Source organism: Crassostrea angulata, chromosome 6 (assembly GCF_025612915.1).
Source record: "Crassostrea angulata isolate pt1a10 chromosome 6, ASM2561291v2, whole genome shotgun sequence".
Classification (NCBI taxonomy): domain Eukaryota; kingdom Metazoa; phylum Mollusca; class Bivalvia; order Ostreida; family Ostreidae; genus Magallana; species Magallana angulata.
Genome location: NC_069116.1, coordinates 48,376,483 through 48,402,099, shown reverse-complemented (window position 1 = coordinate 48,402,099; position 25,617 = coordinate 48,376,483). Strand labels below are relative to the sequence as shown.

Below are 25,617 nucleotides of genomic sequence, written 5' to 3'. Positions count from 1 at the left end.
ATTGTCTGGTGCCCTTTTAAGGGGCATGGTAACGATTTTGATCAAAAATTATTTTTCCGATTTTTATATTCAAAGTGCTTCAGAAAGGCATTTTTAATAGGCAACCGAAATTTGAGTGTCTTTTGTTGAGTTATAAGCAAGTTACAGAGCTTGAAATTCTTCGCTAAACAAACAAAGCGTTTGTTTACATTTTGAACTTTGAAGTAAAAATTTCAGTTTTAAACCTAAAACGAATGTATTTAACGTTAGGACCTGTTTAGCTATGCTTAAAATAAATAAAAAGATAGACAAATAAGCGGGAAAAAGATTTTTTACTGGAATATTGAACCTATGTAAACAAAAACAGGGCACGGGCCTTGTTGACATGTTAAAGAATTGTGAGCCCTGTATCTTGCTTATAAATCTACGAATGACTCTCAAATTTAATTTGATCATTAGAAATGCATTTCTAAAGCATTGTAAATAATAAAAACTTAAAAATAAAATTTGACCAAAATCATGACCATGCCGCTTTAAGTCTGAGGTGAGATGTGTTTCACAAACATCGGTAGATTATCGACTTAAATTTGCCCATAGCCGGCCGATGTACTTCCGATATACAAACAGTGCATGTTTACAAATGAACAAATATGTTAAATACATCGGCCAATTACCACTCGAATATCAATAATATGTTTAGCAATACATCGCTGAATATTCGCGCGTACTTTTTTTTCACACGAACACAACATTCATTCTGTGAAATGCCAAGACCACACAAGAACATCAAGGCATTTCTAGAGGTGAATGACGAATTCAAAGCATGGCGGGTGGAAAGGGCAAGACGATTGACAAGGGGGTCGGCAAGGGCAAGGCGTTTGACAAGTGCATTGAGCCGAAGAAGTCAGCCCAAGCACCGACCTGGACCTCATCCCGCGAGAGACTGACATAGGATCCAGCTAGCATGCAGAGAGCACAGATCTAGACACAGATCACACCATCGAAAGAACATGGAAGAACAATTGGAAGACAACGGGTTGGAAGCCTCCACTACTTCATCCGTCAGCCCACGGATGCCCAAAGGATGCATTTTAAAGAAATATCTTAACAGTTCAAATTTTCTCGCTGTAGAGGTCTCACCTGTGTGGACGTACATCTTGGATCTCCACGGTACTCGGTCGCTATGAAATTATCAAGTTGTACTAACACTGAATGAACGGGTCAATGCAATTTTTACAAATAAAATATGCACATAAAAAAGAATTCAATGCATAAAAATCTAAAGACAACGAAGGGAACATTACACACCGGCCACGAGTTTCAGATGAACAATCAGGTGTAACGAAATCGAAGGGTTTATATATGGTACCTGTGTGACGGTGCCTATTTACGAGCAGTGTTCAGCTTTAAAGGGGCATGGCTACGATTTTGGTCAAAAATGATTTTTACGATTTTAATGTTTACAATGCTTCAGTAAGACATTTTTAATAGGCAACCAAAATTTGAGTGTTATTTGATGACTTATAAGCAAGTTACTGAGCTTCTTCGCTAAACAAACAAAGCGTTTGTTTACATTTTGAATGCTGAAGTGAAAATTCCAGTTTTAGACTTTAAATGAATGTGTTAATCGTTAGGAACTGTTAATTATGCTTAAAATGAATAATTAGATAGTCAAACCAGCTTTAAAAAAATTTCAATGGTATATTGAACCTATGTAAACAAAAACAGGGCACGATCCTTGTTTACATGACGAAGAAATGTAAGCCCTGTATCTTGCTTAAAACTCAACGACTTGCACCCAAATTTCATTTGATCATTAGAAATGCATTCCTAAAGCATTGCAAATATTAAAAACAGAAAAATAAAATTTGACCAAAATCGTGACCATGCCCATTTAACATCATTATGTAATTTATTAACCAAACTATTATGTAATCGTTAACCAAACGTAGATTCATGAAGGCGTCGATGCGTACCTTATGTATACAGGAACCGGATAAGGGTTAATATATTTTGCTATGAGAAAAATATATGGCACTTAGTACCTGTGATTCACTTATTAATAAAACTTAATACTTAAAAAAAATACGCTCGATTGATAATACGAACCAATCGGAAATGCACAATCATTGAATTTATAGAAATCTGCAAGTTCAAAGGAAATACTACACACAGGGAAATATTCGCCCTGTTTTTAAATTATTTTCGCCCTCATTTTCAGCGGTCGAATTAAGACTAAGCGAATTTCAACATCTCAATTTATTTCTCTTTAAACAAAACTGTGTCAGGACAATTTAAAGACAGGGCGAAACCGAATGCTAGTGTAGAAGGGCGAAAATTACACGTCTGTATACAGAAATCCACTGGTATACAATCTTTGCGAAAAAAAGAAATTCTAGATAACTAGGCTGCATTCTTAGAAGTTTTCAGTCTCTTTGAAACGTACATTGTTTGTCCAAAATAACACAGGGGCTTGGTTGTTGGATAGTGAATTTCTTAATTATTTGTTCCCGAAGAAAAAATTGATTTAAATTGGTAATCTTATGTATATTTCTGTGTATTGCAATAAAAAAATTCACTGAAAGCCCCCGTTTCAGTCATGTCAAAAAAAGTGTATTCAATGTACATTAAAAAAAGTAAAGGGACGACACTCGCCATCTTGGAATTATACGGGGTCCTCGTTTCAAGCTATGTTTTAAACAAGTTCTTCCGTTTCTCCAACGATTTCTGGCGAGATCTAGGTTGGAAAATGTTAAAATTACTTATTCCTATCGTCTGACTACATACGTACGCTGCATAATAAACACATCGTTCCGAAATGTACTAGATACTCACCAAACTTATCGAAAGCAACGGAAGTTGATGCAAACTCTCCATGTAATCACTGAGGAGATCCGAAAGCTTTGGATAAACCAAGAGGAATATCTTTTCGCGGAATTTTTGCTCTCTCTAGATTTATCATACATTTTCGGAACATCTCAGTGATTATATAGAGAATTTACGTCACTCAAAAGTAAACTTCCGTTGCTTTCGATAAGTTTTGCAAGTATCTAGTACATTTCGGAACGATGTGTTTATTATGCAGCATACAGATGTAGTCAGACGATAGGAATAAGTCATTTGATTATTTTCCAACCTAGATCTCGTCAGAAATCGTTGGAGAAACAGAAGAACTTGTTTAAAACATAGCTTGAAACGAGGACCCCCTATAAATCCAAGATGGCGAGTGTCGTCCCTTTACTTTTTTTAATGTACATTGAATACACTTTTTTTAACATGACTGAAACGGGGGCTTTCAGAGAATATTTTTATTGCAATACACAGAAATATACATAAGATTACCAATTTTAATCAATTTTTTCTTCGGGAACAAATAATTAAGAAATTCACTATCCAACAACCAAGCCCCTGTGCCAAATAATAGATCGGATAACAGTTTGTTTAAACAACAAGAAACATTATCTAGTGAGCTACCCCTGACAGTATACAAACCTACTTTAAACCTTCAGTGTTATTTTGCAAGAAGTTCAGACCAGCAACAGACAGGAATGAGTATGACGGGTGTTGCCGTTCTCTGTCTCCTTGTGGTGGGTGTTTGGGGGCAGTGCTGTCCCCCGGATGTCTACGAGATCACGATGGACGTCGTTTATGGAAGAGCGGAAATAACAAGAGTAAGGTTTTTATTTGATAATTGCAAATGTCATAAAAGGGGCAATGTTTTGCAAATGTCATAAAAGGGGCAATGTTTTGCAAATTATGTCCATTTTTCGTTCTTATCTTGACCGCTATCCTAAACTATGCATTAGAAATGTTCATCTGAAATTATTGATTAATTAAAAAGGGGTAGAAAAGACTCATTTCGAGTTTTCACTAAAAATGTGCATAAACAGCAAACATCAAATAACATAAGATTTTGTTTGGTTATAGCAGTAGAAACACGTTAGATCATTAAACATTAATTATCATTTTGCCAATACCCGAATTACTGAATTTAAACCAAATTTACATTTTCTCGAATTTATGCTGAAGTAATTTGTTGTTAAAAATGTTAAAAAGATTTTTAATCAGGATCATAAAGATAAAAAGAAATACAGTAATTTAGTTCTTATTTGCATTGTTTCGATTTGATTACATGACAAATAGTAAGCTATCGATAGATATGAACCCGTAAGTTTGTATATAATTTTGTAGAATCTCGAAAATCTGGCAGCGATTTCTATACGTTTTAACAAAGAACATTATTTTGATTTCAGGAAATGGAGCGTGTGTCATATGACGGAGAGTCCAAACGAATATATATCCACGCAATCAACTACATTAATAATATAGTGTCTGAAGTCATTATGGACTACAAAAATGTACCTTTTTTAAATTATCCATGTATCATACATAGACACGACGATTATGTACATGTAACGTAAAATAAATTTTGATAGTAAATAAATGACTTTTCGGGGCTTTGCAAATAAACGTATAAAATTATAAATTAATTTAATGGACATAAATAATTACAAATATTGCTTTAATCTAAACAAATGCCTCTTCTCTTAGGGAAAGGAATATTTGTGGGGTAATGGATACTGCCAAGTTTTACCCGTCGGAAATTTCAGCAAATCGTGCATACCTGGTATGGTGCGAACTACATGCACATTCTTTAGAATAATCTTTTTGTATATGCATGCACCTGTTACTAATAAAATTAAGTGAAGTCCTTTGCATATTAAGGTATTTAGAAATTACTCTTTTAATGAAATATTTACATTTCAGAAACTGCTAAACTATTATCCCAATCATACATGGGGGCAGCCCCACATGAGCTATCAGTAAAGATGTACTCATTTGAGAAAGACTCGTACGAAGGGTTTGCAACGGTAACCGCGGAATGTACACCTATAGAGGACTATTTCTCCAACGGTAACGAAAAACCTTACGTTATATTTTATCAGCAAAACCTTTTTCAGAAACGCTTTTTAAAGTATGGCTAAAATATGAAAGTCTGTTATATTTCATTCATACAATCGAAATTTTGTTATTTTTTAGAAAAGATTTCCAGATAATCAAATATTGCACGTTAATAAATTACCTTTTTCCGGTGATGTTTTTTGTGGTGATTTATGCGGGTATGAGAGTTTAAAATCTACTTAGTACATTATCTGTAACATTAACAAGTTTGAAACCCCTTTATTCAAGATGCATGTAATTTCACCTCACCTACATGTAGTGCTATATCAGATATATCAAATACTTTTATTTACCTTGTTCATTAAAATGTTATTCAATATAGGAGCTTCATCACCTTAAAACAAACATTTAGTTGCCTTTTGTTTAAACATAGTTGCAAAAGGTTACATTCAATTCGCCGTGTACTCCAACTTCTCCACTGGAATAAAGGACCCCAGCGTTTTCACTCCGCCAGAGATATGTCATAAGGGAATGGTAATCAGCAATTTAGATTCAACAATCTTAAACAATCAACCACAAAATATTCATTTTTAATTTGTTGATTTATACCGTTGAATATTTGTGGGTTTTTTTGCAGAGTTCTGCACACATTGCTGGAAGAAGAAAGCGGAGATTCACCCTCTTTTAAAGACTTTGTCATATGATTATAAATCTTCATGTCATATGGTTTTATTTTAAACCATGTCAGATTTGGAATTATTATACTTGTAAATGAAATATTATGAGAGAATATTAAATGACTACTGTTTTAATTTTTATCTGATTTGATGTACGCTTTGGTCTTTTCTTACGCATGTTTAAAATTGGTAAATAAAAAGTGGACGCCCGCAACTTGTGCTTTAGCTGTCTTAAGATTCTTAGCCTTTGCTCTGCTACGCGCACATATATGTGCGTTTTACAAAGTATGCGCTACCATATGAACAGACTATCACATTTTGTCTGGATAATTTTTTTATGTTGTTATTTCTGATTAAAGTCTTCAAAATATAATTATAAAACTGTTCTCGAATTTAAAGAAATATAAAAACCAGTTCATAATTTACAGGTTTGGTTTTTATTTTTTGCATTTTATCTCCAATTAATAATGTGTTGTGTCGGCGCCATTGCTGCAAGTGAAAAGGATGGTAGTGTCCGATTTTCGATACTCTAATTTGAATCAACCGATAACTTTCATCCCACGTTTTACCTTCTTGTCTTTATTAAAGCTTATTTGAAAAAAAATATTTATATTTATTTTTCTTCATTTTATAATTATTACGCATGTATTGATAGTATTTTTTCTAATGATACATGTACATGGAGTTGATAATAGATATAGGGGGATTACGCCTCGTATTCTTATTATATTTTTCAATACTAAACAAAGGAAAAATAGATAATCACACTTTTTATTGCGTTGTGTGTTTAAAATTTGCACAATAAGAAAACAATGGTGTAACACCAATATATTATTTTGAAATTTGGAGAGAAATTTAATTACTGATATTGCCGTTTAGAAATGGCTGCTGCACACGTGTTTTCGTTGTTGGTGTCTAATGATCAAATTACGTAAATTATAACAAGCTTAAGGTAGAGTCAATCTAAAATTTTAAAATTATTTAAAAATACACCATTCCTTACATGAAATAGTTTTACATGCATACTCTGCTACTTTAGCATTTTTTGGAATCACTTGATCTAACGGCACCGGAAGTTAAGATATGATGCGACGATCAGCTGATTTGTATTGTTCGGACTACCTTCAGCATATTGATAAAGAATCAATTTTTATAAATTAAATAATGAAATATAATGCTTGTTAAAGACTTTTTCAGTATGTACACAAACTGAATTGAGTGGAATATTTGTTCATTTCATGAGAGATAAAAATTTAAATCCTGTTAAAAATAATAAACAAAATGCTCTATAGACGCTATGGCCGACAGAGATAACATAATTGAAGAAATATTTACAGATAGCGATAGTGACGATGTGGACAATTTTGAGGCTTTAATATATAGGATTTAAATACTACAGAACTAGATAATGAATTCATTCATGCAAATTATAATGTTTTGATTACTGAACTTTGGAATGAAGGTGATATGACTCCCTTACCATTAACTCTTGACCAGGAACCAGGAACTACAAATTGAAATTACTGATTTTGATTATCCACTTGAGTACTCTTATATTTAGAATAGTTTTTTTAATGACTTTGATTACCAAAACATCTTTGATGAAACAAATAAATGTGCTGAACAATTTCTTCAAAACAATTATATGAAAAACCTTGATTTAAAAGATGGAAAGATACAACAGCTTTAGAGATGAAGAGGTTCTACGCTGTTGTTATAGCAATGGGCATCATTACACTTTTGGATATTTCTGGACCGTAAATCCAGTGACATCAGTCCTGTGTTCCCCAGTGTTATGTCCAGGGATAGATGTCCAGGGATAGATGTCCAGGGATAGAGGCTTACTTCCTCTTACAGGTCTTCATTTGAACGACAATGAGAAATATATCCAACGTGGAACTAAAGGTCATGACCCTCTATTTAAACTTGGGCCGCTGTACCATAACATCCTTACAAAGTTTCATGTTGTAGTTAAGCCAAACCAAGCTCTAGCTATTCATGAAAGCATGGATGCCTATGACAAAGCAACTTATCATTTCGAGTATACAGCCTAGACAATCCAGTCAAATATGGTTTAAAAGATTATGATTTGTGCGACGCAGAAAATGCGTACTGTTTGAAATTTAACTATATACAGGTAAACAATATCTAACTGTTCAGCCGGCGGAAATTGGGGGGAAAATATAACCTAGTTATGAATTTAATGAGAAACTATGCTGAAAAGGGGCATGTTCTTTTTTGGAACAATTACTATAGTAGTTCCCCCGTCTATTTCTTGATCTGTGGGTCCTGGGCATAGAAGATACTAGAACTGTTCGCAGTTTCAAAAAAGGGTAACCAGGACAAAGTGAAGAAAACTCAGCTGAGTAACAGGGGGACATAGCAACCATGTCATGCCAAATGGACCTTTTAACTGCCTTAAGGTTAGACGACACGTTCCTCGAGAATCTTTTTTGTATCTCCTCGTAATAAAGAGTTCCAATAAAAAACATTAATTTTATAATTATTTTAAAAGTGATCAAAATTTACTTGGAATTGGTATATGTCTAGATGGTCGAGTGGTTAGAACAGTGGCCGCTCACTGCCAGAAGCGTATAGGTTTTAGAGGTCGTGAGTTCAAAGCCCCGGCCCGGCGGAGATATAGTTCTAATATAATGAATTTCGCTATGCTGTAGATGTATTTATTTTTTATATCAGCAAATCAAGTGTATTTTCAAGAAGATTATATAGAAAATTGCATACTCTAGTATTTTGTAGAAATGCCTGGTAAGGTACCCTAATTTTTTGCAAGAAAGCTTGTCAAAGTAGTAGTAAACCAATAACAAATTCCTGGAAAAAGTTATCTAAAATTGAGGAACGTGTCGTCTGACCTTAAGTAATAATTTGCAAAGGTTGTGCTGTTTATCTTATAAACACCACTGACAGTGTCAATGTGAAAACTAAAACACCTTACATATGTATATCGTAAGATATCGTAAAGAAAAAGTTAGGCCTTCCATCGTTTATGTTGATCAGCTTATCTAGAGTTCTGGAGGGATCATTTCAACATCACTTGGACGACCTGCCCCAGAGTTCTGGAGGGAACATTCCAACTTCATTTGGACGATTTGCCCCCTGGGTTCTGGAAAGACATACAGGGAGACATTTTTGGACAAGCAGATAGAGGGAGAAAAACCTATTCATCGCAAGAGCATTGCTTGTGAACCAGCAGAAAGAGACAGAGAGAGAGAGAGATGCTACCCCACTAAAACTAAGAGAGAAGCGGAAGAGGCGATGTTACCAAATGACTAGCTCCAAATGCAGACAGTGAAATGGGTCATTTTGCATTTCTCCTTGCTTTGAAATTTTTCGTACAAAGCAAGAATTCCTTTTGACATACAAGAAAAGTCGCTTTAGTTCTGATTCTTCAACAGAGGAGTTATTCCAATCGTATGATCTATACACTCAAGAAGAAAGACAGAATTCTCTTTTTTGAAAGCTGCTTGAGCTCTTATTGTGGCACATGATATCTTTTCAGCTTTTCTCTCTGTGTGAAATAAGTTTGATATAGGGCCAAAATAAAAAGATTGTATGTTTGCCCAAACGCGACCGACCCGAAAAAAACCCGCCGACTCAAATTCTTTTTTTGCCGTTTTTTGGAAGAATTTTTTTTTCGGATATTTTTCGTGTCCGCTCCGTCATCGTATGAAACTATATGTTGTCATCTTTGCGTTTGAAAGTGACAGTGTTTAAGATTAAAAGAAAGCGTGTAGGAGACGCAGTAAATCGATATTCGATGTTCTCGGTTTTTATGGTAACGGGACGTTTCGCTCCTATAGACGTTTCGCGCTGAGACGTTTCGCACCTATATTATTTATTATATATTATTATTATATATATTGCGATGTTTTAAAAATAATAATATTTAGATAAATATTTATAAATAGATATATATGCGTGTCATTAATATTGACTTTATTGAAAACATATGATCATGTTTATTGTGGCACATTCACTGATAACTTTAATGTTGTATAAAACGATTATCCACGTGAAGATTTATAATTATGTTTATTTAGCAATCGTTATTAAGTTCTGAATCGGTCTCCTTATAAAGGTGTGAAAATTAAATTGGAGGCGCCCCATGACAAGCTAAAGAGGAGAAATTAATTATGAGACGGGTGTTAAATATGAGAACTAGCGGTTACATATACATATGCGACATGATGAAATACATCGTAATTCATCATATGAAAATTTATGACGATATATACAATATACAACTTGAAAACAATGAAAATTAAAAAAAAAATATATTGTTAATTTTGCTTATTTTTAGTGTCGTTTTATCCAGGTTATATATATAAATCATCGGAAAACATTTTTTTTTTCATTTATACACAGCACTAGTGTTTTAATTTAAGTAAATATAATGAGTAAATATTAATATGAAATACATCACAATAATCATATATATTTTTTAGAACGATATATATATTGCGATGTTTTAAGATAAATATTTATACAAAATATTAAAATTGACTGCATTAAAAATCCTTCTTTTTAAATTGTCTTTGAAAAAATCTGAATTTATATAAAAGAGACTAATTCATTTCATTTATACCAAATCATTATCCGCGTGCATATATAATCATGTTTATAAAGCAATCATAATCAAATGTCTTATCAGCTTTCCCTTTTTTTATAACAAATTTGGAGGCCCTCAATGTCCAGCTAGAAGTTAATGGTGTTAATTAGTTTACTGCATAATTACCACATAATTAATAGGCGCGAAACATATCGGGGCGAACCGTCTCGGAGCGAAAGGTCTTTCGGGGCGAACCGTCCCGCATTCGTTTTTATCTACTAATTTAACGAAAGTAAAGAAGTAAACATGTGAAGATGGCAGACAGTTTTTTTTTACGCTGTCATCGTCTGTTATTCTTAAAGTAAACAAAAAAATAAAGCCCATTGTGTCGAATAGGCTTTATCGGTTCTACAGTAAAAAGACATGGAATGATGTGTTTGACGAGGTTGCCGATCCTGATGAGATCGGCATGCGGAAAACGGACGAAGTCGTGGTAAATGTATCAGACAAAAGTGGACTTCAAAAGTTCAGTTTATTGTTGAATGATTTAATTCAGTATAATAGACTAATACATGTATATACAGGTCTTAAATTCATGGCTTTTGATTGTCTCTACAAAGGTACGATGGTGAAAAAGATATACTCAGTGTTTCAATATCTTCATGCAAATTCTGAAAAAAAGAAAAAAGAATTTGCCTACCTACCTACCCACACCCAGTCATCATGGGTCGGGTTTGGACAAACTGAAATATTTTTAATTGTGGCCTAGGATAAAACTATATTCATGATTATTGTTATTAAACATAATTACATGGCTATTTAAAATACACTGGTATTAAGTAACTTAGCTTTTTTAAGATTTTAAGCAATTTCATGTAGAGAAATCCATGTGTTTTCTCTCAGCTTGTCCTAAAAATGTCTATCAGGTTTTACATTTTTGGTCATATTATGCAGATTGGTTGAAGAATGCAGTGCTATGAAATGTTATGCATGTTTAATTTTGAAGTTTTGACATCGTCGAAGTTTTGTTTAAAACACGAGTTAACATAAGGTACAGTACCTCTTTTAAATGTTTGATGATATTACTGAATTGTCTTCTGGTTTTGTATATTAAAATGATATGACGCATCAACAGATACGTTGGATGGAATTTGCATTAGCCCGCAAAGTTTTCGCACAAAACTGATCATTTAATAACAAATTAAACTGGAAGCATGAAACATTTGTCTAATTGATGAACTAGTCAACATAAACAATTTAAATGTTTAAAATGTTGCATTGAATTTAATAATGTTGTGGTGACCTTGACCTTTTTGTATTTGACCTTGCAATCTGCAAATTTCTTCTTGAGAACCCCGGAAAAAATGCTAGCTGAAAAAAAATTGGTCAAAAACTTTAAATAGTGATCTGAAAAAAAAAAACAATTAACGATAAGGGAGAGTTATTCAATCGTTAAGATTATAAAGCAGTCTTATACTTAACGAGGCCGGGTCTAATTTGTTCTGCCCTAGCTATAGATTTTTGGATGAAACTTTTTACATGAATTTCTACCGATATAATTATTATTTTAAGATTAAAAAATCAATTTTGCAAATATTTTACATTTTTTCAAAACTTCTGCCCTAGGGATTTCTTTTTCTGTTCTACATATTAAAGTTATTGCTAAAGGGCATCAAATGGTCAAATAAAAAAAACCTTTTACCTCCTGGTTTGTTCCAGGGGTCTTATCAAAGTTGATTTCTGTATGCCCAATTTCCCAGATTCGTCAGATAATGGCTATTTTTGATATGACAAAGGCGAAAATGGTGGTCTATATAGTATTATTAAAACATTCAGACATATTTAAGTAATAAAAAAATATATAACTTCACATATTAAGGGCCATTAATATAAAATACATGGTAACTGTCTTGAAATGTATGAATTAAGCTATATTTAGGCGGGTTAAGAAAACGTGACAGAGGGCTAGGCTTGCTGAACCCTCTTCACATTTTCGACCAATAGCTTATACTTCGAGACATTTATGTTTATTCCACAATATAACATTATTTTTACGCATCAAACGAGATATTTTCAACAATTTTCGCTGAATATCTACAGTTGAAACTATCACGCCATGGCGTCAACTTAGCAAAAAGATGACGTCACAATACAAATGAAACGCTGCGCGAAAGCGTGCGTACTCGTTCTGTACTCGGCCTCGTTAAATCAGATTGGTCCTTTTTGTATACCGTACCACCACCCCCCCCCCCCCCCTTACAATTGTTATGTTGCATTCTCCACAGTTCAATTATAAGTAATAGATTTTTGACGATTTACCTTCGTCCAAAAAAAGATTTGCTATAGGTCGAGTTTTACTAGAGGTCGTACATTTTGACGTTAACGTAGAATTTACGTCAGAATTTACGTGGGCATAGATTGCGTAACCAACCTCAGCGAGATTTACACGTAGACTCTGTCGTAGTTTACGAATAGAAGTTTTCAAAAGAAGGTAAAAATTCTATCCTACCTGTAGCATGAATGCTACCCATGCGTATTTATACGTTCGCTTATGCCAATATCGTCTGCTTTGTCAAGTCTGACGGAGAAGAAGAGCCAAAAGTCATTATGCATGATTTGCACATACAAATTCATGCAAGGTAAATTAACTACTTTAATTTCGGATATGAAGAAAAGTAAGTTTGATTTAATTTAACCTGGCTACAATATCTTATTAAAAATTATCTGTACAAATTATAGAAAATACAATCAGATATTACATGTCATTGAATGTCGCAGATGCCCACGGCATATTACTGTTCGAGCGAATGCAGGTGATATCATATAGTTTGCCTTTACGACCTTGGCATGCACATTTAGTATCATAGACTATTTACAGATATCAACTACATGTTCTTTTAATTTAAGCAATCTGTTTAGAACAACATTTAAATCGTTGAAATACCCTTTTTGAGCATCGGCAGGGAATCCCTAACAAGGACGAATGCCTCACTGCGATTGGTACTTTATCGTGCCAGCACCTACAGCCTTGAAAAAAGGTGTAATTATAAAAAAAATCTCTTTTTGAGATTACAGGTATTAATTATATGGGACATATGCCAATTCATTTTAATTTTCTTTGGTTTATATAGTTATATCGATTATTTCCAATCTCCACAATATATTACATGTATTGTAACGTGACATACAAACGCCTGATTAAAATGCTTAAATTTTGTAATGTTGTATGCTTCATATTTAATCAGATCGATTGTATGATGATGAATACATGATAAGATTACACCACATAACATAACCAATGTTCGCGCAAACAAATATTTTCAACATTTTATAAACAATTTCACTCGAAGTGAACAAAATGGTAAGCGGCATCCACGTATGCCAATATCACCTTGACTTCGCCTGTCCTTGAGATTCTGAAGACAAGCATTCAACTGGCGATAATTTCTCTTATTGTGACGGACATACACATGCTATAATCTGGATAATCCTTTTTTTAATTGCAGCCTGTTCCTATTGAAGCAACTCTATAAACACAAAGATGTTTGTGTGGGCACGTCTGCATATTCTGTGAAACTTATCATCCTTCAACTGCATTTGTGGTTCTTGTGGCGTCATGGTCAAGGTTCCACATTTCAAGTGGTCATCGCTAAGGCCTGCCACCACACATTTTACACGTTGACCAGGAACCAGAGAATAGGAAGGAACCAGAGGACAGACGGCAGCTCTTCTGAAAAGTCGGTTGAAATCCTCGTTCTCTCGTAACTTCTTGGTAAAGCCATTTTGGACTTTCCTCCAGATACACTCATGACTGTGTGTAGTGGGAAAAATCCCTACGAATCGTAACTATTTATATTATTCCTTAAACGCATTAAGAAAAAAAAATGTGGAAAACTGAAGTCAGACAGACAGACGAATGCAGAGAAAAGCTATAGTACCCTCCGGTGAATTAGGTAGGAAAATTACGTACAGCTTGAATATATTTACCGGGAACTTGTTTACAGTATGCGTACAAATTAAAAGTTCACAAATGTTGAATAAATAAAATAAGTCGATTCGTTTCTTAAATGCGCAATGTTAAAGCTGACATGAATTCATAAATACGCATTATTTCCCTTTTATCTCCGACTACCGCCATATTAGTTGTCGATTTCTATTGTTCTGCTCATCGCTACACACCCCCTATATAAAGCCGAGAGCCCTCGTCATGCTTTACCGCATTCAGGAATTTCATACACACGAACACGTTACCTTGGACGAAAAGACTTGTAAAATCGCGTTTTCAACAAAAATAATATGACAACAACTTAACTGGCAAGATATATCGACTAAACAAGACAGACTGAAATCCAGGCGCTGATACTTAAAAAATTCCTCGATAATTGTCGACCGTTTTTCTGTGTATGTTATAACATCGCACATGCGCAAACCACACATTGTGGCAGATTGAGCAATGTCAATTATCGCATGGATTTTTAAAAACGGGGAGATTTTGTAGGAACGGATGGAAACGTTACTTTCTTGGATTTACTATCATTTAGCTACTATGTTGGATGTAGTGTCGCCGGGGTTTTCAAGAAGATTCAGACGTTATGCACTCTGTATGAACGACACACGTGTTCGATGTGCATGCGAAGTAAGGCAGCACTGTCTGTGCAAAATAATACGGATAATTTGGACATCCTTTCAAAGAATAAATATATTTTGTATTTCATGATTGTTGTTTTCTTTATTCTTTATTACTACGTTTTACTACAATGTGTAGTTCATGCATTTAGAAGTCCGTGCAACGTGAATGCATTGATCAGAGAGCAACCGACCGTATCTTTCTCAACCGATATATATACCCCAGTGGCAGTAGAGGAGCGATCAAAACTAATATGGCGACCAAATGCTTTTATGAATTCATGTCAGCTTTAATGTTAATGGTTTTGAGAACTTTCCAGAACGGGATAACCAAAAATAAGTTGACTAATTCATATCATGGCAGAAGTGTAGGACCTTAGATCGGACAACTTTGCCACTCCGCACCTTCAACATCGATTTTGAGAATAGCAATTGGAGAAGATGTGTGGTTATGCATTTCTCGAAGTTCCTGCAGTGGTGCGACATAGCCAGCTCTGAACTTTTCATGTTTATTTACTATTCCTATTCTATAGAACCAAACGTTTGGTCCGTGCTGGTGGGTCGGGAAGACAGTTGTTGGGTCAAAAGAAAACACATTGCAATGGTATGTTTCTGAAACTTCGTCATCAAAGGTTAAGTCACCTGACACACCAAACGAGTATACTATACATGACTGAGGGTATTTTACCATATGGTCATGACATACATCCCATCCACCATCTACAATCTGCCCCATTCTAAATATATTCTGACAGAATATTTGGGTTGTTTGAAGATACTTGAAGTACAAATCTGAACTTTTTGTGCTCTCCATTCCTTTAATTTCTTCAACTGATGGCAAATTCACTACTTCCAAATTCGTTGACTTATCTTTAAAACTTTCTTGCACAAAATATTCCGCGTAACGCTTATTAAATTTCGGAGTTGCACATTGGAAAATTCGGTCAAACCACACTATTCTGAATCCATATCTGTGTAGCTTCTTTAAGCGAAGTAAGATCTGGGCGTAGTCCTCGATACTCATCTGACCTGGGTTAAAGTGTAACTCCAACAGTAGTTGTCGTACTTGACTTATGGGTTTCTCATTTACAAAATGATCGATAAGTGGTAAGTTTGATATGCCATTAATACTTAATGTTAGTATATCAATAACGTCATTTATAGACATATTTGTTTCATTTTTCCAAGACTTTAACGATGTTTTCAACCACAGTGGGGTCTTGTATATGTCACAACCGTATCTTAATTTTAAATCTTCAGAGAACATGTTTTCAGGAAAAATATTGTTAGACAAAAATGTTGTACATGGTTTGCGCGGAACATAAGTCGGGTCGGAGCAAATGTACCATCCCTTTCTCTGTATTTCACCTACACGGTCCATGGAGGCGCACTGAGTTTGAAGTGATGTGACGTAACGATGATAAATACAGGCAATGCCGTCAAGAGAAAGTGACTTCATTTCACTTTCTGGAGGAATTATTATTGGCATGTCCTCTTCCCCGATATATTTTCTGGGCAAAGTTAAAACACAATTTTTATCTTATCCAGGTGTGAAAGTTCGCAAGTATTTCTTGTATCTGTTCGCAACCTTTACATCAAAAGTTTGTTGTTTCTTTGGAAGAACGCGTGGAGGAATTACATTTGAAACGGTGTTGGTTGTAAACACAAGGTATGCTAAAATCGTTAAAAAAGCGAGAACGAGAATCTTTGATGATTTTGTTGGAAAACTGAAATTGAAAATAAAGGAATGTTATGAATTGATATAAACCTGATTAATTTTATATCCATTTATCAGCGTACATGTATTTATCTACACGGTAGACACATCAAAAACACCTTATGATTTATAGCATTTGACCTATGTGCTGACCAGCATAAAAAGGACTCAGTAATTTGTGTGATATTAAATTGTGAGTGACTGTGAATAGCTCTTATTTGTTCGGTTGGGGGTGTTTTCGTTTGTTTGTTTGTGTGATTGTTTGTTTTACGAGATTTTTATACCCCCGCTCCGAAGGAGAGGGGGTATACTGTTTTACCCTTGTGTGTCTGTCTGTCCGTCCATCTGTCTGTCTGTCCGTCCGTCTGTCTGTCCGTCCGTAACAAAAATTTCTGTCGCATTTATCTCAGCAACTATTTATCGCAGATGCTTGAAATTTTAACACAGTGTTTGTTAAGTCATCCCATATTGTGGGATATATTTTTGTACCAATCGGACGTCAACTTCCTGTTAAATGACGACTTTGCTTATTTTTTAACCAAAATTTTCAAACAAATTTTCGTCAAAGTTTTCTCAGCAGCTGTTTATCGCAGATGCTTGAAATTTTTACACAGTATTTGTATAGGCATGCCATATCGTGGGATATATTTTTGTACCAATCAGACGTCAACTTCCTGTTAAATGACGACTTTGTTTATTTTTAGCAAAAATTTTCAAACAAATTTCCGTCAAAGAATTCTCAGCAACTGTTTATCGCAGATGCTTGAAATTTTGACATAGTATTTGTTAAGGCATGCCATATCGTGGGATGTATTTTTGTACCAATCAGACGTCAACTTCCTGTTAAATGAGTACTTTGTTTATTTTTTGCCAAAATTTTCAAACAAATTTCCGTCAAAGAATTCTCAGCAACTATATATCGCAGATGCTTGAAATTTAAACACACTATTTGTTTAGGCATGCCATATCGTGGGATTTATTTTTGTATCAATCGGACGTCAACTTCCTGTTAAATGACGACTTTGCTTATTTTTTAGCCAAAATTTTCAAACAAATTTCCGTCAAAGATTTCTCAGCAGCTATTTATCGCAGATGCTTGAAATTTTAACACACTATTTGTTTTGGCATGCCATATTGTTGGATATATTTTTGTATCAATCGGAGGTCAACTTCTTGTTAAATAATGACTTTGTTTATTTTTTGCCAAAATTTTCAAACAAATTTTCGTCAAAGATTTCTCAGCAGCTACTTATCGGAGATGCTTTAAATTTTTACACAGTGTTTGTTAAGGCCTGCCATATCGTGGGATATATTTTTGTACCAATCGGACGTCATCTTCCTGTTAAATGAGTACTTTGTTTATTTTAGCCAAAATTTTCAAACAAATTTTCCTCAAAGATTTCTCAGCAGCTATTTATCGCAGATGCTTGAAATTTTAATACACTATTTGTTTAGGCATGCCATATTGTGGGATATATTTCTGTACCAATCGGATGCCAGCTTTCTGTTAAATGTCGACTTTGCTTATTTTGCATATTCACATCAGAGCGGGGGTATCACTAGTGAGCATTGGCTCACAGATATCTTGTTCAATCTGCTCATTTAAATTCTCAAAATGTATTTATTTTCAGATCGGTAATTTTTATAGCTTCGTGACAGACGCATGTAAATTTTTCGTTTAAATATTTAAGTTTAAATATTTAAGTATGTATACATGTAGGAGATAGAGATATAGTATTTTCGGTTAAAGTAATTTAAAGAAGGAACGTGATCACAATTCCTGTGGTGAGCCTGTTTGCACAAGTTTCAGACAATTGAACTGAAAATAGCACTCACAACTGGCCACTGTGTTGCAGATAATTAGGATGAAATAAGATGGTTTACGATGGCGTACATGAAAAATGTGAAGACTCATCGCCAAAGTAGACAACAGGGAAAAGTGACCTTTGTGTCCCTTGTTAAAATCTGGCAAAATGAGTGACTCGGGATTTTTTTCAATATATTTATTTTAAAATTTAAAAAAAAATAAACGAGTTTTCATGTTTGAAAGATTATTTTAGTTATTTTAATGTATAAAATTAATAAACATGCCCTCTATCTCCTCAGATTACAAAGAAAACTATCCCAGTTAATGGAGTTAATAGATGAGTCAGACTACGATGGAAGATCAAGCTTCTTACTGCGTGTTTGCAATACCTTTTGTGTGATGAATGCGGTTGACAAGTAAGAAAACTAACATTAAAATGCATTCATCCGACATTGCAAACCACGAGCCATCTTAAAAGAATAAAAAGAAATGTTGGACTACTAAGTCAACGCAACATTTATTTGGAATCGCTTTTTTCTGAACTTCAATTTTAATTGTAAACGACAAAATATTTTTTGGTTTACATCAAATGAATAATTTTATGGTCAGATTTTGTCGAAAATTATTCCCATCAACTTAACGTGTTCCAATATTTGCAAAAATGGAAACTTAACATCAAACTAGTCCTAATATTCATCTGAGGAGGCAAAAACTATAAATATTAGTTATATAATTATTACTAAAATTAATTATTATTATTATTTACTTTGGACCGCTATCTCAAGAGAATTTAAACGTAATGCGTTTGTGTCTAATAGTAAAGCTAGGGGCAAAGAAGTTTTGGGCCAAAATCATTTGTTACACAACATAAACGCTTAAATTGAGTGGCGAAAGTTCTTTTTCCGACTATCGTATCCGACTGAAATTAATTTCAATTAACTTTATAAGTATCTGCCTTTACAGTACTGTTGATTTATGGAGGTTTGGACAAACGCACAATTTAACGAAACATATTTTTGTATTTTATATTAAAAATTTACACTTTATAAAATTTCTTCGTTTGTTTTATTAATATTTTCAATGTACGATAATATGTAACTTCATCTGATAATAATTCAAAAGTAAATTCAATAAAGATTGTAAATTGGGCGTAGGCTTTACACATTTATATTACACCCTCTCCTGCAAAACCCACTATTTATCTATATCTTATATATTTTCTCCCTTTTTCTTAACCTTTCCAGCGTAAGTCATACAAACACCTACAATTCTTCACTTTAAAAATATAACCAGTTAATTAAAAAAAAATATGTTTTCGTATGAGCATATTCATTTCTTTTACTATAAAATCTTGCATTTTATTAAAGTGTTTAGTATAGTGGCATATTTCTCTCTTGAAAAATTTAGATTTTCTGGATAGGTATAAATGCAAAAATTACAACATGACAACTGTCGAATTTGTATTTACACCCACCCAGCAAATTCAAAATTTACAACAAGACAGAAATATGACATCATACTAAACACTACATACAGGATAAGTTAAGTCGTGCAAGGAAAATATGTCAGCAGGCAAGATAGGTGCAAAAAAATAAAACATTGGTCTTTCTGTGTTTATTTTATTTTAAACGAAACGATATACCTATTCTGTTTTTAACCTAACGATATACTGATTTTAATTCGGCTTCACACCGAAATGTTGTAAAATCGTTCTCATTGCATAATTTATAGGTGTTTTTAAAGTAAACAAAGCACCTATCGATATTTTGTAAAAGGTTATTCTTAAACTGTTAATTCTTCAAAAAGAGCATTAACAAAAGAACGCCGACAGAGATTGTCAAGCTAATTTTGAATCATGAAACTATCTTTAAACAACTCTCATGTTCTGTAGTATCACGACATTTAAATGCGATTCGTTATATGATGTGATGATTTATGGATGGAAATAACATGCTTGGATGACAAATCATAATGTAATGGAAAACAATTAGAGCTTATCAAATTGTGATGCGTTTTCAGGAAGGATTTATTCGGAAATGTTTACATATAAATATTCCGAAACTCATTAGACTTGTCGTCTGTAGGGGTTTTTTTTTCACCAAAAGAAAGAAGAGGAATAGCGATCATCGAACCAACAATTGACCAAATTTTTATAACCAAAGTGAATAATCTGATATATAGTAATTTAATGGATGTATTATGCATGTTTTGAAATAATTTGGCATTTCAAAAGCGTCCGATTGTTTAGAGCATTTTCAGATTATACGAAAAACGTACCTTTTTGAGACGGACATGATATCCGTTAGAAATGAGGTCAGAGAGGAAGGTAAAACTTAAATTTAAGAATTCTTTTTTTTAAATCATGGCTTACTCATCAAATTGTGTATGAATACAGCACGAACTTGTTCGTAAATTAATCGAAGGAATATTATATTAAAGTATTTCCAAGTTTTTGTGTTTTATTTAGTATTTTTATACGTCATCCTAGTAACCGGCATTGCTAAGATTGAATACAATACAAATTTAAACCGAAAGTTGAATAAAAGATGTAAAATGAACATACAATCGCCTTACTAGCAAGGATGAAATTAAATCCTTCTTTAGGTGGTTAATGTCCTTATATGTAGCAATCCCGCGTAATTTGACACAGCGCTGTAGCTGCGTTGTAGATGACCACCGACAGGAAATAGATAATTCGTGCAGAATTCTCTCGGAAGCACTCGGGAATTTTCAATGTTTAAAAAAAAATCCGTTCATCGAAAGAAAAAATCTATTTAACCACAGCTTTTTTCTAATTTCTAAAGAATTTAAATCAATTTCCAAGCACAACTGTTTTTAATTACCTACAACTGGTTGAAGTTAACGTGATCGACCGAGTTGTCTTTTCATATAGTGCAGTGGACATTACAACAAAGGTGGCACGATATCTAAAAACAAGTTCAATCGTGTATGCTTAAATACATGTGTATCACTTATTGCAAGTACATGTAACAGCCATCTGCTCCATTTATATTATACATTGAACACTGAGCCGGATGCTAGTCAGTGGCGTAGCTAGACCAAAAACGAAGTGCATGCTTAAAATGGCAGGGGGTCTTCGGGCCGCCATGAGGCCCCCAGTGGGTCCAGGGCGAAGCCCGGTGGGGGGCCAGGGGGCGAAGCCCCCGGAAGCTCATGGATTCTGACGATTTTTAACACTGAAAATCATCGCAGAAATTGAAAGGAATGCTCACTATTTAAGCATATTTTAGGAAGTTAAAGTTGTTTTAAATATATAGTTTAGGCATAAAATAAAATCACAAAACTTATTAAAAGCTTAAAGAAGAAAAAACTTTTGACGTTTGTTTTTGACCCACTCAAAGCTTAAGCTTTTATTCTTAATGGTAATGAATATCTCAATAAAGCTGTGATATTCTATAGGGGAAATTTAAAATGAGGTGTAAAACTAAATTCAAATTCAAAATAAATCTTTATATTTGGTACTTAAGACGTCTTTGTTTAGCATTAATAAATTTGCCGATGACCGCTGGGATGTCGATGTCTTTTTCCCTGTGTATGTGAAGCATCGCTAGTGAGGAAAGCCTGTCTGTTGTCATGGTTGACCGCAGATATGTTTTGATTCTCTTCATTGCACTGAAGGATCTCTCAGCAGTGACTGTCGACACAGGCATCGTCAGGAAGATTTTTACTATGCATTCGATTTGGATGTAAAGACCGTGCGGTATGTTGTCAATGGTATCTATAAGAGTGGCTGGTTTTTCGTCAAAGGGAACCATAGACCAACTCACTTTCCATCTTCGAACTTCTGCTTCAAATTCTTCTTGTGTTTGAATGTCGGAACGGTATGCTTCGTGTAATTTGATCTTGACTTCATCCGTTAGACCGTCAAGGAGACTTGGTATTAAATATTGCGCAAGGAACTGGTCTTCGTTCTTTACCAATCTATTCTCTAACTCACTCGTCAAGTGATCTAGGAACGGATAATATAAAGCAACTTTCCAGTAGGTCTTGGCATCGTTCACTGGATAATTTGCTCGATGGATTTGTCGCCCTACACGTCTGGGTGTGGTTGGTGCAACTCCGACGGATTCTGCAATTTGGCGTGAGGCTTCAAAAAGTTCCTCCCATACTGCTTCATCAGTCCTCTCGTTCTTTAGCATCTGTACTACAACTCTGGCTTCACGCACAGCTTCTACGAGATCACACTGTTTGGACTGTAGATTTGCAGTCAAACACACAGTTCCACTTAACACATTTTCGCTTACGACAAGGGCAATAATAAATTCAAATCTTTGGACTGCAGCTAGACGTTGTCCTGCTTTATCATCTCCGTTGTCCTGTAATATCTCTAGGGCTGAAACAACAGCTGTAAATGCCGATTTAAATGTGAAAAGCGCGTCGGCTCTACTAAACCACCTTGTTTCACACAAGGATCGTAGCTTGGTACGCATTTCCATTTGTTCTCGTGTTATTGGGTCGTTTTCTAGCGCATTCTGCAGAGAGAGAAGCCTTTTTGCTGAGTATTTAAATGCAAAACCAATGTCTTGCACAGTTCCCATCATTGTCCTTACACATGGTATGTTGGATGAGTGAACAATAGCTAAGTTAAGTTGATGAGATTTGCAATGCACATATGATGCAGTTGGTACTCTCTCCTTGATCCTTGCTTGTACTCCGTTGAACTTCCCCGACATATTTGCGGCTCCGTCATAACCTTGACCTCGCATCTTATCTATGTTCACTCCAGCTGAATCTAAAGCTTCCAATAGTAATTCAGAAATGCTTTCACCAGTAGTACTATCAGCCTCAACAAAGCAAAGGAATTCTTCTCTTGGAATTGATTTACCCTCCAACGAATCCAGGAAACGCACACAAACGGTCACTCGTTCCGTTGTAGATTTGTCAGTACACTCATCTGCCAACAACGTGAAACAGTTTGCTTTGTTACAGTCACGCACGATTTGTTCTCTAAGTTGGTCATAACAGATATTCAGCAATTCATTTTGAATGTCTGGAGATGTGTTCTTTGTTTTGATATTCGGATTGTTTAAATGATCTCGCAAAATTTCATCATCTTGGGCTTTGAAATTAAGAATTGCCATAAAGTCACTTCTCTGCTCAGTGTGACCCCTGATGGCTATGTTTTGTTTACCGCACAAAATTAGGACCTCTATAATTGTTTCAAGTACATGTTTGTTCTGCATCATCTGCTCTTTGTGTGTTTTAGAGACGGATTCAATAACAGAATTCTTTGTCTTTTCACAAAATATGCTTACAAATGATTCAGCAGAGATTTGACACCATTGATTCGATGAATCGCTTCTTTCATGTCTCTTAGCATATGATGCCAAATTTACCCAATCGGACACAGGGTTAATGAAAGTTTTGTCTTTACTGTCTTTTGCTCCAAACAACACACAAAACACACAATACACAGCATCTTTACATACCGAGTACCTCATCCATGGACACTTTTCAAGCCAGGTATGATTGAACTTTCTGGACCGATTATATATGTTTCTAAAATTATAAAAAATGCACAAAAACTATTCTGAATATCATCATGAAATAAGTACGATCAAATTAAAATTAAATCCTTTGATCCGCTCACATACGATCACTACACGAGCGATCGTATATGTGCAGATTAATTGAATGTGAATATTAAAATAATTATACAATGACTACATGTATTATTTATAAGTGTATTAAACATTCCGTTGCACATTTATAACTATAACCATGCTTTTTATACTGTGAATTGTTGTAGTAACATAATTAATGCGGTGCGTCTTTTTACCCCAATGAACCCCAATGATACCCCAATATACCCCAATGAACCCCAATGTTACCCCAATGATACCCAAATACACCTAATGATACCCCTATGATACCAAATGATATCCCAATGAAAATTTGCAGAACTTGCGCCGGGTCACTGGTCCAAGGCACGTTGAACAGCTAACTAGGGATGATCTAATCATGCCGTAGACAGAAAACTTTTCACATCAATAAACTCTATCCTTATTTAGATTTTTGTGAAATTTCAAGGGCTAATCATTGTTCCTAAACGAATAAGAGAAAATGTCTCAATAATTTCTGAAAAACTCTCGTATATGGGTCCGCACGTATATAAAGCACTAACAATGGCTAGCGACACGAAAAATTGAAATTGTGAAAATTCGCATTGTTAGCCATTTTCAGTGCTCTATGTATTCAATTAACTGGCTTAGTATCTATAGATATCATTAGACCCAACACGTTAAAGGTGCCTTGTGTTATTAATATTGGGGATATGTTTTGTATAATTTGATAAATGTATACAATGTACTTTGATAATAATAGTCATTTGATAATAACTAGAGGTACTGCGAGCAAGCTCACAAATGAAAATATTAAAACTGAAGTCTTTCTCTAATGGAAAAGAATCGATATGTCTCTTTTTCTTAAAGTTATGTTGAACTAGCACCAATGACCAAAGCTCCCATCAGGACATAATTACAGGTCACAAACAATCTTTGAGTCAAATTTTAGCTTAAAAAATTCTAATCATTTCCCATTACAAGATATGGCCCAATCGGTGAAAAAACGGCACGTAGTTGAAATTTCATTTGTGTAACATGTTGTTACATAAAATTCATTAAGTGTATCAATTATGATCATACTTAGTATCATTTGGGTATTTCAAAGTTCATTGGGGTATCATTGGGGTAAAAAGACGCACCCACTTCAATGTACGGAATTATAAAATTCTCAAATTTTGAATTTTATTCTAAATTTGTTAAAGAAAAGCATGAATTCACGAGTATAAATTTTGATTTTTTTATGCATATAGTTACCTGACTGGAAACTCAAATTGATGGGCATCCTTCCATCTATCTGTCAAAAGTCTGCGTTTGGTATTGTTGTCAACAACATCCGATTCTGTGTTCAATAAACCTAAATCAGGATAGGATGGGAGGTTGTCTTTTGAAAGTGTTACTTGAATGTCTTCTTGCTTAGAAGAGGATGGAGTCGCATTAAGAGTATGATTGTTTCATTTTTGTTTAGTTGGCCCACTTACAACGACAAAAAAATCGGATATTTTTTTCCCGGCCATTGTACTTATACGTAACTGGAAATTGACGGGTGCGCTGTAATATGAGAAATAAGTGTAGGCACAAAGATTCCTGATAAAATAGGACCAGGTGACGGAAACGGGTTGATGGAATAACGAAGTAAGGACCTAAATACTTACACCTTTTTTTTTTTTTTTTTTTCTTTATTTTTTTTTTTTTTTTTTCTTTATTTTTCTACTGAGTTTTTTCCTTTTTTTCCCAAAATGATGTGCATGCTCAAGCAT

The 25,617-nt window shown here is 34.4% G+C and overlaps 3 protein-coding genes across 3 annotated transcripts; 1 reads left to right on the top strand and 2 right to left on the bottom strand.

The window, feature by feature from the left end:
* Positions 1-3,453: 3,453 nt before the first annotated feature.
* Positions 3,454-5,704, top strand: LOC128186991 (mammalian ependymin-related protein 1-like). The gene is made up of 6 exons (XM_052856991.1): positions 3,454-3,650; positions 4,233-4,337; positions 4,531-4,606; positions 4,747-4,893; positions 5,315-5,415; positions 5,519-5,704. The coding sequence occupies exons 1-6, from the start codon at positions 3,528-3,530 to the stop codon at positions 5,567-5,569; spliced, it is 603 nt and encodes a 200-aa protein (XP_052712951.1). The 5' UTR covers positions 3,454-3,527; the 3' UTR covers positions 5,570-5,704.
* Positions 5,705-13,770: 8,066 nt separating this feature from the next.
* Positions 13,771-21,170, bottom strand: LOC128186988 (uncharacterized). The gene is made up of 3 exons (XM_052856987.1): positions 20,850-21,170; positions 20,553-20,607; positions 13,771-16,478 (listed from the first exon to the last, which is right to left on the bottom strand). Exon 3 carries the CDS (start codon positions 16,238-16,240, stop codon positions 15,128-15,130), a length of 1,113 nt encoding a protein of 370 aa, XP_052712947.1. The 5' UTR covers positions 16,241-16,478; positions 20,553-20,607; positions 20,850-21,170; the 3' UTR covers positions 13,771-15,127.
* Positions 21,171-21,745: 575 nt separating this feature from the next.
* LOC128187562 (52 kDa repressor of the inhibitor of the protein kinase-like) lies at positions 21,746-23,737 on the bottom strand. Its single transcript, XM_052857978.1, has one exon. It carries the CDS (start codon positions 23,735-23,737, stop codon positions 21,746-21,748), a length of 1,992 nt encoding a protein of 663 aa, XP_052713938.1.
* Between the last annotated feature and the right edge of the window lie 1,880 nt (positions 23,738-25,617).